The sequence below is a fragment of the Anas acuta genome, chromosome 4 (assembly GCF_963932015.1).
Source record: "Anas acuta chromosome 4, bAnaAcu1.1, whole genome shotgun sequence".
In the NCBI taxonomy this organism is placed as follows: domain Eukaryota; kingdom Metazoa; phylum Chordata; class Aves; order Anseriformes; family Anatidae; genus Anas; species Anas acuta.
The window spans coordinates 18,359,764-18,376,091 of NC_088982.1; the positions used below are offsets into that span (position 1 = coordinate 18,359,764).

At 38.6% G+C, this 16,328-nt stretch overlaps 1 protein-coding gene across 4 annotated transcripts in view; it reads right to left on the reverse strand.

Moving 5' to 3' along the window:
• Positions 1 to 16,328, reverse strand: part of PPARGC1A (PPARG coactivator 1 alpha) — a 359,215-nt gene that overhangs the window by 16,877 nt on the left and 326,010 nt on the right. For 3 of the 4 annotated variants that reach the window (XM_068680032.1, XM_068680031.1, XM_068680033.1), the window contains exons 3-8: positions 15,140 to 15,334; positions 14,076 to 14,198; positions 12,982 to 13,186; positions 8,935 to 8,980; positions 8,753 to 8,826; positions 16 to 928 (exon numbers count right to left, since the gene is read on the reverse strand). In XM_068680032.1, the coding sequence (XP_068536133.1) occupies positions 16 to 928; positions 8,753 to 8,826; positions 8,935 to 8,980; positions 12,982 to 13,186; positions 14,076 to 14,198; positions 15,140 to 15,334 (1,556 nt within the window). Of the gene's footprint in view, positions 1 to 15; positions 929 to 8,752; positions 8,827 to 8,934; positions 8,981 to 12,981; positions 13,187 to 14,075; positions 14,199 to 15,078; positions 15,335 to 16,328 lie in introns of those variants that run through there. The other variant, XM_068680035.1, reaches the window with a different exon arrangement.

Consider the following 16,328-nt stretch of genomic DNA (forward strand, 5'->3'; position numbering starts at 1 on the left):
TTTGCTGCACTGTACCTTGAAGAGGATCTACTACAGGGCGACCTTGATCTCGATCGGGAATATGGAGAACGGGAACAAGACCTGCGTTGAGGAAAGGACCTTGATCTAGAGCGTGTCCTTTGGGATCTTTGAGAAAATAAGGATTTGGGTGGAGACACTGAATCTCTGCATGGAGAGTTAAAAGAAGAGCAAGAAGGCGATACATCAAATAATGAATAGGCTTGTGTCCCATCCCAAGGGTAGCATAGTTTATCACTTTCATCTTCACTGTCATCAAAGAGACCATCCATTGCTAGTCCTGAATTTATAAACATAGGTAGTTTGGAAAATTGTTCATTACTGTAATCACTGTCCCTTAGTTCACTGGTCTTATCTGCTTCTTCATCAAAAACAGCTTGGCTGGGGTGACCAAAATGCTTATTCAGTTCAGCCCGAATTTCCTGGTCTTGGAGCTGTTTTCTGTTATTACTGAGGGATCCCTGCTGACTTGTCTGTAAAGTCTCTTTCTTGAAATACTGGTCTTGTTCTAAAGAAGAACAAATCTGACACTGCCACCCAGGTGAAGAATCCTTAAATTCTAGTTGTCTGGAGTCCTGAAGTTCCTGGGATATTTTAATGTGTATTTCCGATTTTGAATTCACAGATTGACAGTAGTCATGGTCACCAAACAGCCGCAAACTGGGCCGTTTTGTCTTTCTCTCCTCATGTCCACTGGACGGTACTGTAGTCTTGCTAAGCTGTGCATACAGCTCAGACTGTTCTGGACCCTTCTTGATCGGGTTGTTTCCTTGAGAACCGGAAGACTCACTATAGCGGGGCTTTTTTGAAGGTGGTACAACAGTCTTGCATGATGACTTCGGCTTAGGTGAAGTCCTAAAAGGATTATCCTGGTTGGCTTTATGAGGAGGGGTTGTAGGTGGAGTTAGGCCTAAGGGAAAAAAAGAAAAAAAGAAGGAATAGACTATTTCTAAGCACAAAGTTCATTAACAAGGCACACACATTACAATACGTTAAAAAGCAAGACCTGTTCCACGTCAACTTAATATAATACAACTATTACTGGGAGCGAGAGTATATAGGGTTTGAGACACCAAAGTTCTGTGACAACAATAGCAACAATACTAATGCATTGCCATTAATCTTCAACATTATTTCTGCCCCTCCCCTTCCTCCATGATACCCGCCTCTTTCTCTGTAGATTCTGTCAGAAAAGATCAAGAGATAAAAATCAAAAGACTTTTTTGATAAAAATCAAAAAGATTTTGATATAAAAATGAAAAGTCAAAAGACTGGCACTGTCAAAAACCTAAAGAAATTAGCAGATAAAAACCTGAATAAAGGAAGTCCAAAAAAAATAAATGAGCGCTACCAAAGCAACCTCTGTGGTACACAGAACTTGAATGCAAGGAAGTACGGCAAGTCTACAACTTGACTGCAATGACTCTTTGTCTCCACAGTTCATTAACTTAGTAAACCATTGCTAATGTATGTATAATACATTCTTGTAAGCATAACTAATACATTTTGCATGAAATGTGGTTCTGCAACTGAAACCGAAGTGAACAATAGGGCTACTACAACTGTAATGAACCATTGCACTTACAACTAAATATTAGTGAAAGTCACAAAGTAGGGAGTAGAAGTGAAACAGATTTAAGTATTTCAAGACTAACAACGTTGCTAACTACCATGATTTTTCACATAACTACAGTACATTACTTCACTATGGTGAAATGAAATTCCAGGAAGGTCAACAGCCCACTCTAGTAAAACCTGGGAACCAAAGCAACATCTTCCAATTATTTTTCTAAGAGTAGAATATGTCTCAACATTTCCTGTAGAAATCATAAAAATTCTTTAGACTTTGCAAAGGATAACCCAGGACACCCGTGTAAAGTAACAGCTGACTCCAGTCACTGTGCAGGAAATTGTCATTACTCTTCAGAAAGGTACCTTTTGTGCTACATTTTAAAAACTTGCTTCTGTCTGATTGACAGAATTGCAATTCTTTCATTATATCTGTCCTAATGTAATTTAGAATTATATATGCTTAAAATTAAATGAATACATATGTATTTTCCTGAGTTAGGAACTGAGATTAGGGAGTTGTCCTAGATTATCCAGTTCATCCTTAAACACTCCAGGGGACGGTGCTGTCCAAGATTTCTTTTTCTAAGCCAGGCAATGAGCTTTCCATTACTTTCTAAGCAAGAATGAAAAGAGAGTGCCGACACTTCCAGGAAATGTGTATTTCAAACATGGCTACAGAGTTTTGTTTTGTATTTTTAACCATACAATGGAGCTCAGCAGATCAATGCAAATGGAACATGTTTTATAGTGTTTTGCTGTAAAGAAGAAAAGCGTCCATCAATGCATAGTGCTCCCTACGGATCATAAATGGAGACTGGGAGTCCCATTGCATTAGCTGCAATGAATTTGTTCCAGAAAAAAAGAAGATAGGAGTACTAAGACATGAATACTTGATGTGAGAAAGAAGACTGATTTTGTCTGAACACTTGGAAAAATGGTTTATGAGCCACCCATGGCCATGTGAAGACTAATGCCACCAAAGTCAGAGAAACTGAAACAAAGATGCTGTAACTCTAGTTACTCCAAATGCGAGTTTGAAACTGAAACAGTTTTATGTAAAGGCATCAACTATTTCCTCTAATTTGATTCCTCAGTTTTCATTTCCTTCCCAAAAATTCACTTGAGTCAGGAGTATAGGTTTCACACCTTATCTACCTTATTAACAAATATTTTTTACTACCAAATTAAGTTTTGGCAAAATGAGAACCGTCCTCTTCAAAATTCTTCAAAAATCATTCCTGGATTAAATATGCAGGGTCATATTCAACAAAGATTTGAGTAAGCAAGGATTGTTTTCTAAATAAAAACTTAGAACTGGCACTTTTAGTTATGCAATTATACAGCCCATGAGAAATCCTGGGGTTACTGACTGAATTTTCAGATGCAGTTTTAAAGAAAGAATGAAATAGGAGAATATTAATTCCAGCCCCTCTTCGTTGCTTTCTTATAAAATTCTACCACTCCACAGTGAACATCTGCACACTTAAAAATTTTGGTACAAGAAACCCCAGAGATAATCCAATATCCAAAATAAAATATTGTTTCCATTCCCACTTCTTTCAAGCTAGCCCTGGCAGAAAGCAAGCTATACACAGAGCACAACGATTTCCAGAAGCCCAATGAGAGTCCAACAGTCTTTAGAGGGGGGAAAAAAACAACAAAACCTTCCAAAAGTACAGAGTGAGCCAAATTTACTGGCACTTCTTTTGCTGGCAAAACTGTGCTGGGGACATCCTAAGAAAGGACTTCCTCGTGGCATTTTGGCTCTTTTCCTGGTTTTCAGCAGAAGCAGGAAGTGCCCAAGCAAGTATGAACAGCTAGAAGCTGGAAAATGTTCATTTAACTTTTGAACGAACTTCCACAGGGGGACGGAGGGGGAAGTGAAGTTTTGAATTAGCCCTTGTTTAAGTCAGTGTTACAGAGCCTACCTTCAGCGTGTCCCGTGATCAGTGTCCAAAACGTGAACTTTGAGCAAATGACGTGGTGGCACAATTTGCTCATCAGTGTCACTTTTGCTCATCTGTACACTAATCACTGGTAATCTTCACTTCAGGCCGTGATCCTAAATCAAGTGCTACAATATCCTGTAACCTTTGGATTATTTCATACACGCCGATTTCTCCACGAAAGTGTGCATTTTAGTATTGACAGTACAAGGTATATTCTGTGCTCTCTCTTGAACTTAGCAGGTTTTGACAGATTTATGGAAGGACAGATGGCCATTACAGGCTGAAGGCTGACAAGAGGCAGTTCAGAGCATTGTTAACACACTTGCACAAACTCTCAGCAGTGCAGCACTGTGCAGAATGTAATTCAGACTATAGCTTTTTTATTGCTGCCTATTTTCTTTTGTCAAAAGAGCCTGCTGTGCACAGCAACAAATGGCTGCCATTACCCAGAATGTAATGGGTGTCAGACAAATCACGTAACACAAACAATCAAGAGTATGTAGGTCATATTTCAACAGAGCACAACCTTAGCAATATTTATGATTACTGCATTGAAATGTGCTCTATAATAAACAAGTACCTCTACATCACTCACACTTATGTACTTCTGCACAGCAAATCTGTTAGAAGTGGTACATACTCTACAATCATCCCCCTTAAACAGTCTTTTTTCTTTTTAAAGTAAAAGGCAAGTATTTTTTCATGACATGCTATAAAACCATTTTCTTTGTAGGGACTTTTCTTTAATTGAATGGCTTCGGTAAATGGTACGTTTGCACTTTGCCTTGCTCTGTCTATATACCATGAACCCGCTCAGTGATTTTGCTCTTGAAAATCGCGTCTATCAATTTGTGAACACTGCTGCCAAACCAGCACCGTCCTCCCCGTGCCTGTGCAACAAAAGGTGTTTGCACGTGAGCCAACTCTGCCACCTTGGCCGAGCAACTTCTTTCAAGAAAATCTCAGGGGGAGTGCAAATACTTGTGATGCATACCAAAACCGCGCTGAAAGAAAAACACCTAACTCATTTAGTTCAGCTAGGCTGATAATCAGAAATTAGGGGAGAGCATTTGCATAAAATGTGACATCTTGACTTTTTAGGACTCATTTGCAATGCTGTTTTAGACAGACACCAACCTTTCCACAACTCTACTGTAACTGTTAGCATTTAAACATTTGATGATGCTTGTTGTGCTTTGGTGGGAGGAATGCGAATTAGTGTCTTCTGGGGAACGCAGCCATTCAACCTTTCTACACGTGCACTGGGCTTTTGAGAGGCATTGAAAATAATTTCTTTTATACCTTCAAAGTTTGAAAATGGATTGTCAAGGGAAACACTCTTTAAGGCCACTTAAAACATTGAACACAAGGTAACAGCTCAATAGAGTAAAAAAAAATCAGAGGAGCTTTTGTGTGGCACAAGATTGCAGAAGCTAGGAAAATATAATAAAATTAAATAGCCATCATATAATAAAAAACTACATGCTTGTTGAGTATTCAGTTTAATCTTGTTGTCAGTGCTGCAGAGAATAAATACAGACCCTTGAAAATATCTAATAATTTACTAGATTTTATTTCCCCAGACAACTCTCTGCATCTCTCATTTCATCAGAAATCATTCTGAGGTCAAACAAGTTCTTATATGATAGATCTTAAGTATTTGTTCTGACAACTAAGAGGTAACAGATCTAGAGGTGGGCAAATAACAGGGTTTAAGTATCCATAAAGATGCTCATGAATTCCAAATCACTATTCAAGCTGATTGTGTTCGTATAGGCTTTTCCACCATCTTTTTGGAGAGAAAAAAATTTGCACCCAAGACAGACCAGAGTTTTATGTTCAGGTAAATTACAAGAATCTGTGTGCAAATGAGAGACTTCTCACTAAGTCACCTGTTGCTTAGTGAGACGGTGGAAATAGGCTTCCAGTTATCGATTGCTGCTTGTATGGCATTAAAGCCTTAAGCATGTAAACTCACCTCATGCATTTATATGATGGCTTTGAGTGTTCAGGAGTGAAAGTTTAAAAAGGCATTGAAAGAACTGAGAGGGCTGAACTTCAAACGCTTAGAAGGCATGCCATCTAACTTCTGACATTTAGAAGTTCAGTGGACAAAAATGTCCCATGTTCTGGGAAGACATTGCAGAGGTTCCAGTCTCTAAGCAAAGTGTTTGCAATACAGCTAGCTGTGGAAAAAAAAAGGCAGAAGAACCTCTCCTGAGCCTCTGACTCACAGTAAGGCTCACTGTACGCAGAAATTTTACCCACTACATTATCATAATCTCCATGTCATGATGTTCTGATCCATTTTCCACAGAATAGCGCCAGAAACCAGCTGAAGGGGTTGTGATTTTAGATAGCAATGGACTTATTCCTCTATCATAGACCATTTAAAGTGCATTCAGAGAATTCTTATATTCTTACACATGGTTTCCTTTGAAAGCACTAGGAAATATTTGTTCCCTGTAATTTGACAAATGCATGTTTTGACAGTTTTAGGGAGGACAAAGTTACATTCACGAGTACTAACAAATCCATTCTAAAGCAAGATATAGCTCTGGCAAGAGAACAGCTTCAGTTTGACTTTCGATATGTGAATCCAAAATGTATGTGTGACGAAGATTGATGGCTCGTGTAGGAAGTGTTTTTATTTATTTATTTTTCTACTCTATAGTTAATTCATCAGTGAGGGAACCAATGTTGTTTTCAGCAGAGAGATCAAGGGAGTTGCTATTTATATTAAAATACTTTGTGCTTCGATAGTGCGAGCAGCACTACTAATGGTCTTTTCAATTCGGCAGTGAGATCAAGGCAACTCCTATTTAAATTATAATAAATAGTGCTTGTACAGTGCAAGCTGCCCTGTATAAGGACAATGAGCAATGTGGTTATCTGGATATAATTTGGAGTTGCCAGGGTCTCACTAAAGAACTCCAAGGTATTATTAATCACTACTGCTACTGATTTGTTGTTGTTGTTTGTTTGTTTTTTTGGTTGTTGTTGTTTTTACTGAAGTGGGTCCCAACTGTGCCATGATTTACTCACATACACTGTAAGCTCTTCAGTACTAGAGCTTGTTTCTGTTATGTACCTGTCTGCTTCCAGCACAAGTAGACTCACGACACAAGACACTACTGCAATACAAATAAATGACTTAGAGAGTAAGACATGCATAACCACTCATCTTTTTATACATTTATATACATATATGAATATAAAAATAAAATCTATGTATATGCAAAGGCGGAGATTAATACAGCTGTCAGGTGATGAAATGCAATCTCCTGAAACCTCTACACCAGATATTGTGAAGAACAGAGGCAGTGCAACACGAAGTCCAACAGCCACTATGCTCTACACTGCTTGTGAACACTACCCAAGGTCCCTGCCCACATGTGCTCCACCAGCTCTTGTTCTCCTTGACTATCATCAGTTAATTTTCTAGCTAGATTGTGTCTATTTCCAGAAGGAATAATTTCATATTTTCATAGTACAATGTTCCTGTTCACATACTTATCCAGTTGTGCTATTTCACAGCTTCTGATGCATTTTTTAATGTGCTAGTTCTCCTGGTTATATTATCTAAAACAGCCACAACGTTGTTTCATTGCCTCCTCTGTGCGCAGCAGACAGAGTGGAATGAATAATGCCAGGACCATTCTTGTTGCCGTTATTAAACCAGTACGAGAGGACTGTCAAGGGGTCAGATTGGCTCTCAATTTCTGCCCAGTCAGGTGTGCCGGCTGCTGCCTTTCTGGCTGGAAGAAAGCACTGCTCCCTTCAGTGACTTGTGCTGCTGCATGAACCCTTTGCTGTCGTTACCTCATCTGCCCCTTCCACTTGGTAGCACTAAGCACTGACTCACCACCGTGCTTAGAAACAGGCATGCTCGTGCAGATTTGCTCTCCAGTAATGATAAAGGAGGCTTCCCTTCTTCAGGCCTGTTGGCACTGAATGGGATTGTCCTGCTGCATACTGTGAATTTTGCCATTTTTGTATCAGTTTTGCAAAAGGAAGGTACATTGAGAGGATGCTTTGTTTTTTCATGGGAGCAATGAGTAAGACTGCAGATTTACAGGACATACCAGAGGAAAATGTGCAGATTTTAATGCTGAACTAATGAAGAAGTTTCTGAAAAAGGTGACACAATGGTTGTAGGGGGGTGAAAGCAACAGCCCAAAGTACATACACAAACCTAGAGCTTGGGCCTGCTCTTGTGTTAGCTGCCACTAACTGAGGGGTCCTCAAGCTGACATTCAGTACCTGAAGATCTATCTTGCAATGCCCCCCAAAATGTCAAAGATCACATAATTTGCAATCCACGGTTACCCCTAGGCATGCTCCTGTGAGAAATGCATGCCTTTTCAGTACTACAAAACTAAGAAAGAAAACAATCTTGGCAGTAGCTCTGGTGGAGGTCAACGTGTGCTCTTGTGCTCAGTTCTGGACACTTCAGAAAAACAGAGGCAAAACAGGTCAGAGGAAAGCAATAAAACATATCTGAGGTCTGAGGGAATTGACTTCTGTGGTACGAGCAGATGAATTAAATGAGTGTAACAGGTGAGGCATCAACTGAAGCTGCACATGATAAGAAGTCTACACATCTTCGAAAGGCACAAACATGAAGGATATGAAAGGAAGAGAAGGACAGAAGAGAAGTAGTGTAAGGTGTGCTAATGGGAGATATAAAGAGAAAGTAAGAACATAAAATGAGTATCATTTTTTTTTTAAATTACCTTTAAGCTATGGAATAGTTTTTCAGTGGTAAAGGAGAAAACTGTTATTTGTGACATATTAATCTAGAATTGACAAAGTGCTGAAACATGCAGTCACGTACAGCCCTAGACCGGCCTGGAGACAGACTGGATGACATAACTTTTCCATCTGTAACATCTATTACACTCTGCTGTGGGGTTTGTCTTTGAAAGATGGTGCTCGGCAGTACACAAATCTATGGGGAAATGGGGAAGTACAACAGATAAATGGTTTCATTCATATTTTTCCAGAAATTATGCTCTCTTGTGTGGGTTTAGAGCCATATTTTCAAATGCATTCCTTCTCAGGTAACTGGATAAAAAGCCAATGCTAAACTGCATTGAAATTAATCTGCTGGAGACCTCTGTAAGATCTCAGTATACGTGTTGTGTATTAAAAAGAACAAACACACACACAAACCATGCTTAAAGGAAAAGCTAACCCTCCCCATTTCTCACCTGCAGTTCCAGAGAGTTCCACACTTAAGGTTTGTTCAATAGTCTTGTTCTCAAATGGGGAACCCTTGGGATCACTGGAAGACAGGGCACATTTATAAAAACAAGCTGAAATGGAGTTGCTGTAGCCAAAATGTATTAACACCCCCTCCCTTTTATAAATGTTTGCACTTTTTAGTACTTACTTTGGTGACTCGGGTGTCAACGGAAGTGATAAACTTGTTGGTTTGGCTAGAGGGAAAGAATAAAATGATTATGGAATATTTAAGCATTCTATAACATATACTAAAAAAGACATTTTTTATTTTGGTGCTGAAATCCCCTATTAGTCAGTTTGGGCTGAGCTCTGACAGTTCAATAGCCATTTCTGTGTATCTCAGATAAGTAAGGAGACTCATCCTGATTCCTTATCACCAGTACCAAAAGGGCGCCTAAATTTCAACAACGATTTACATCAATTACTGTACACAGCCCAAATGCCAAGAACCTTTCAGAAGGAGAGTGGTACATGTAAAAAATCATGAATAAATCTACAGGATGCACTATGAAAATGCTATTTTCTCTTAAATTTAATTTAGACTACAGTCCACTTTTTATTTGGAAACAAGAGCAGCAGAATAACTACAAAGTAACAGAATGTTATGAATATTCAGTTAATTTTACTTCTACAATGTACAATTTTATATATAGCACTGAGAATAGGTTGTTTCTATGAGGCCAGAGTCCAACTTGCTATAGTCCAAATTACCCTGCAAACTATGACAAGCCATGGATACAGCCACAGATGGTTAAAAATGGGGCTGACGCTCTCAGCACTACAATCCCTACATACGCAAAAGCAAAGCTCTGGCCATAAAAATACAAGTCTTTGTAGCTTTTATTCATGCAAGCTTGTGTTTCCTCAGAGCAGGCCAAGAACCAGGATATTTTAATACAACTAAAATTCTTTTAATTGCCAGAAAAATGTTTAAAAATTGAAAATAATATTACTTGCAAATTTTACTTTTTAGAAGTTAGATTGATGCTTAAACACAGAGAGCATTGTACCAAGAAAAACAGCAGGGGATCTCTTCTGCAAATTAATTACTTAAGACAAAATGTTCCCCTTGAACACTCCTGCACTGCAGATCTTTTGTCCAGAGTGTCACTACTGCGTATTTCGTATTCATTCCAGGCTTGGAGCTCCCATCAACATTAAAGGATTTTATATGCAAATTGATTACTTTTATAAGCTCTAGAGCATTCCTGGAGTAATATTACATTTTTTAAAAATTAACTCAATTCTCAAGAGCTGCATATTGTTTCTCCTCCTCCCCATATGAAAGTTAGAAATGGAAACTCAGGTGTTCACCTTAGGTTCACCTTCCTCAGAAGTCACTGCCAAAGTGAGGAAATGCACCAAAATGGGTTATTTGTCTGATCCAGCACTGCCACTGACTCATGCATAAAAAAGGATTCTATAAGACTGAACGTAAGGTGACATATCTTAGTGTGCATTTTATATATACCTATGATACTAATGTTTGTGACTGTTGCCAGTGGCTACCTAGAGGTAAAACTGGCTTAAAAAGCATAGATCTTGCTGTAAGGCTCAGGAAGAAAGTTTGTACAAATGTTCCCACCGTGTTTTAGAGGATAAAATCTACATATACTTACCCAGATTAGGCTTTCTAAGAAATGAATGTTTAAGAGCTATTTAAGCCTTTAAAAAGTATCTCTAGCTCTCATATAGAGAGGCAAATCAGAATACATATACATATAAAATCTGAAGTGCTGAGGCATAGTATCAAGGCATTATCTCACACTCCAACGTATAAGGCAGAGATCACTGAGCCTTCCCACTGAGAAATTCATATACCAAAACACCCTTAATTTTTCTTATTGCTAATAAGGGCTTGACCAAACCCTGCTCCTGCAAAGGATTCATCCGCACTTACAGCCACTGATAAATATTTAGCCAAGACAATATTGTTTTCCATGGTTCCTGTTTATTAGTTTCAAGTTCTATGGTGATATTTTATTTGTATTAAAAAGTGTTTATACGAAGTTGCTTGTCCCTGTAAATTGAAAACATACAGGTTCCAAAGAACTAAATTTCCTCATGGGCAAATTTCAATGCAAAACTACAAATGATCTTTAGCATGAATGGGTTTGTGGACATTCCTGTGGGTTTGCAATATGTTTGCAACAGTAACCCTAAAGGAAAATATTGTTTGACTTGTCTTTTGTGAGCTTTCACCAACTTTGAAAAAAAATATCAGACCCTGATTATTTTTTTAAATAGAGCCAATTTTTTTGTACTTTTGATTAAATGCATGAAAAAATGATTGCATGTCTGTGAATACCAGTTAAATTTGCAAGGTCAATTCTGCATGAATTGACTGTCCAAGCTGAAAGCATTATATTCTTGTATTTGTATTATATGCAGATCCATTGATATTGAAGTCATATATTGGTGTATGAGACAAATCTGATGAAAAAACATTTCAGAAGCCTGTAAATTAAACTGCAGGAATTAAAGAGAGTTATTTCTCTCTGCCTGTAATTTCATCTGCAGTACCACTAAAGTCAGAGTCATCTGTTAAACACTGGCAAGTTGGCTACATGTCCTGTCAGAACTTTCCTAACTTCTCCCTCCACACTGTTGTGGGCTCACTTTGCCTTGTCTCTTTGCATGAAATCTGCACAATTGCCCAAGCTAGGGAAAAATTCAGCTCTGATCTGAACAGGAAGATTTTATAATTGGTATTTATGTACAAGTGCACATCCATCTACATATACCATACATGTGTGTATAGGATACCTTATACATGATATGCTTTATTGCACCCAGCAATGTTAATAAAGCCCTGTGTAACCTCTGGCAGGTCTGTGCCTGGTTCCAGTACCATCACAGTATGAGACCCAGGTTTGAGATGTACAGTTCAGTCTGGATTTTCTTCTGAAGCAGTCTGCTGAAACTAGCCAGAAGGAGTGGCAGTTGGCATCCAAGAAGCTCTAAGGGCAGTTGGACTTCTTTCTTACAAGAAATATTGTTCAGAAAATTTGAAACCATAATGGGGAAAAATATACTTTGGATGTCAGAACATACAGCAGCAAGAAGGGTATTTAATTATGGGAAGGGAAAATTATTTTATTAAATTTGCTTATACCTCCTGATGAAGAGTGAAAGAATAGATTTGATGGAGGCTGAAAAAGCAAGGGGAGGGAGTGAGAGGAAAAGAAGAGAAGAAAAAAAAAAAAACCAACAACAAAACATATGCAGTTTACAATTACCACTTTAAAAATCCCTGAACAACACATATTGGGTCATATCCTGATCTCTGTTGCAGCTGGATAACTTACACTGATTTCAGGGGAGTCATCCAGGATTTGCACCGATGTGGCTGAGGTAGGTATCTGGCCTTCTAGATGGCCAGTGTATCCACAGATGTATTTTAAAGTAAGAGTAACTTTAAATAAGCTCCCTTTGGGCTCATAAGCTTTTACAGCTTTCCTTTATCTTGGGAAAACAGGCAGGGAAGGAGGGGAGAGAAAGCAGTAGAGGGGTCTTTAAGTTCTTGCATCTCTGCCATAGAAGCTACTTGTAATATATCCCAGTTCTTTATGCATCAGAGGGTACTAAAAGTCAACACAAGTGTTTAGTTTGGGCCATAAAGAATCTAAAAAGAGAGAGGGAAAGATCAGGATGGCAGCTAAACTTCCAACTATTTACAAAATAAAATTACAAACCAGCATTCCAGCTTTAACAGGAATGACACATTTATTGCTTATTCTGTAGCAGTGAGAGCACTATTTATTGTCTCTTAAGGACGATGTGGCAGGTTAACAATGCCTTCAGTTTTACGCTGGCAAAAAGAAAGAAGCTCACTAATGAACTGACCTGCCCAGCTTGTTTAGGGGTATAATGATTTCTTAGTAGTATAGGACTCTGTGAATAAATATCTCCAGCTAGCTCGGTATATTAATACATAGTATTTGCTAAACTTATTTTTTTCTGAGGTTCCTTTTCTGGGGTTGGAGGTGATAGAGGCAGGATTACAACTGTTTAAAAAATAAATGTATCTAACCAATTTTAACTTCATTATGCTGTTTTAAAACTGTCTAAACAGAAGAGATGCTGAATTTACAAAACTAATCCAAAGAACAGAAAGCGTATGGAGGATATTCACAAGCACTGCATGTAAGCTTCCCTCCAATACCAAAGCTAAGTTCTGAGCTCCAACACCTACCTTGCAGGTGATTTGTCTGAGACTGCAGATGGGGCTTCCTTTTGGAGGTGCATTTCTCTTTGCTGCTGTTCCTGTTCTCTGCTGGTTTGGTCTGAGGAGGGTCATCATTTGTAGTCAGATATTTGAGAAGTTCAGAGCAGGGACGTCTTTGTGGCTTTTGCTGTTGACAAATGCTCTTTGCTTTATTGCTCCATGAATTCTCAGTCTTAAAAACAGGGCATAATAAAAAAAAAAAGAAGCAAAAATTAGTGAACTGAACCTTATCAGAATGGATATAGGTTTTCTGAAGAGATGAGATTTTCAATGAAGTGTTCAGTCTAAGTGTACTAGATCTATGAGCTGTGAATAATTGTTTGCAGAACAAGAAAAGAAAATTACATTTAAAATTCCTAAATGACATTTATACAGCTTTTTATTTCATTTCTCCAACATTTCAATGTTCCTACTCAGCAACATGTAACTAACAAGACCCTACAGCGCCTTTACTGTGAACAAAAAAATAAGTTGGTTTAAACCTTAATTTGCTGCTGATTGCTTGAGCCCAGTATTCACAACTCTCTTAAGTACCCCTAAACGCTCCGTTTTCAGTTACAGTGAATGGCAAGACAAACATTGTTTAATACTGCCTGCTAACACAGAATTATGTCAGAGCTGCCATTCTGCCCAATTAATGGCTGATATACATCTTTTGCCAAGAATCCAGTGCAATTTTTCTTAGCTCAGACAGCTGGTAAAATGGCAGTCCCGCATCCTGGAGTCACTCATAAACAACACCAGCCCATCAGCAAATTTTATCGTACCCCCTGCTATTCTGCGTGTCAATAAAGTAGGCAAGAGTAACAGACGGTGGGACTGCAGCTGAACTCTGCCAAAAGAAAAAGCACAAATGAAATATTCAGAGCATAAAGGAGCTCAGGTGATTTTCCGGAACCCAGTCTATAATCTGTGCACGTTTTTGAAACGGTTGCAGGATAGTAGGCAGATTAATACCACACATACAGATCTATTGCTTACTTGGTTGCTGAAAGCATAAAAGACCTTGTTACAGTTTTTCTTTTTTTTTTTTCCTCTTATTACAAAGATTAAGTTTGTACCTTAACAACCACAGGGCTTGTTCTGATCCTGTGATTTGTGTTTGCATGGTTTTGTGTGCTGAGACCACTGCATTCATTGTAATTTAGCTGAGTGTTGGCTGGAGCCAGCAAGAGCTTCTTAAGCTACAAACACATCAGGGAAGGGGAGGAGGAAGGAAAAGAGTAAAGTTATGCATCTTTATGGATTAAAATGACTTATCTACATTTTTGCATAGTTACTTAAAATTAGCTATATCAACTTCAGCAAGCAAAGTACATTAAAACAGAAAGAAGGGCTCAATATTCCCCAGAGCAAACAGATTTCATTTTCTTGTGAGGCTTGGCAGCGAATTTCTGTTCCCTTTCCTGCAGTATACTGCAGGGCAAGCAGAAATGGCAGGGGCCTTGGATTGCTGAATCCAAGGCAAAGCAAAATTCTCAGTAATCTGTTTGACAGAACAGGTCTCTCTGATCTAAACACAGAAGTTAACTTTAACAGAATAATGGATGCTTGTATCTGACTGCTGCTGCGGAAGTCAGGGATAAGGGGCTTTCACCAGAAATAGAATCACGTCTCAAACTATCTTTACAGAGCAAAAAGCATATAAGGTTTCACCCACATCCTCACCCAGGATTCGGTTTTGCCCTGATTAACACTAAGCTGGTGCTTACTGGTCAGATCAACATTAAAGGCACAAAATTAGCCCCACATCACACTAGACTCAATGGGCATTTCTCTACAGATCACCCAAAGTAAAGTCTAAACATACGTAGAAAAAAGCCCCAAGAAATGTAACATGAATTAAAAACAATTATACTGACTTATTTGAACAGAATAATAAGCAAAAGTGTCAGTCATTAGCACAAGAAACTCAAAAACAATCTCTTCAATCCACTTTTTAATGGATTCCCTTATTAGTCATCCTACAATTGTTTGTTTTTTTTTCCCCACTTAAGTTTCAGTTCTTGATTTTCCTTTTCAGTCTAAATGAAAAGTCCAGACCTTACTGTGACTACATCATACCCATGCAGCGGGTAGCCAGAGGCACATCCAATTCCTGTTAAACAGTAGGAAGGGTTCTTACTAGAGACGGCTCTTCTGCCTCCTGGGTTGGAGGGGTGCCGTCGGGCATTGGGGAAGGGCTAGCGTCATTTTCATTGGTCACATCTCCATCTGTCAGTGCATCAAACGAAGGCAATCCATCCTCATCCACGGGGATGCTGTCCAGTGTCTCAGTGAGAACTGCTAGCAAGTTCGCCTCATTCTCTTCATCTATTTTCTGTGTGAGGAGACAAAAAAAAACAAACACAAAAAAGTGGAACCAGATGAGAAGACAAAAGGAACAAAACAATGACTCTGTATGTGAACAAGCAGTCAAAACATCATTAAACTAGCTCTTGAAACAGTAACCTGCAACGGCATCTCAGAAGATGTAATTAAGTGCAATAAAATTATCCGTCTTTGCATTCAAGAGAAATCTCTTTGCATTTGCAGTACATTGCTCTGGTTTACTCTTCTTCCACAATTCTTCTTCCTACCCAGCGTGAACACCGATAAATAATCATGCCGGGATTGCATTACAGGACGCGCCGAAGCTGCTGACACCGAACGATGGTGTCAGCCCAGGCTGTCTCCTTCTTTCTCTCTTCAACACTGCACACCAGTTAATTGACCTGACAAAATTACAAGAATCACAGAATAGGACAGCTAATCAGAAGACCAAAATGAATTAACAGAGAAGTCTGGCAAACCTTGCTCACGCATGTAGCCCAGTGCAAGAGAGAAAGGGTTTCCCTTCAACACGTCAGGAAATACTTGCTCCAAAAAACAAGCGAAAAACTTCTCGTTCCTGAGCATTTTTGCATAAGACAAGCAATCAGGACTCATATTGTAAATGGCAGATTCTTTGGGTTTCTTTTAAATGAATGTATTAAGCAGGTTGCCTTTGAAGTTCTCCTTTCGAGTTACATAGTTTGAGTGCTCAATGCAACTATTGTATGCATTTATCTAATTCCAGCTGCAATTATAAAAAGTAGATTAATTCCTAATCAGATGCGGCTCTAATGTTAATTTATATTGGATATCTTCTTTCAGAAACAAGACTTTCTTTTGTCAAATTGAGTAAATTTAAATACCTTCCAATTTTTTTAATGAAATATAGTCCCTGCTGTAAATTAAAGTACATATTTTTGGAGTACTAAGAGTTCTGAGGAACAGAATTGTGTAAAAATCATTACATTTATTCTTCAGAAAGAGTGGAAATTGATCTGGAC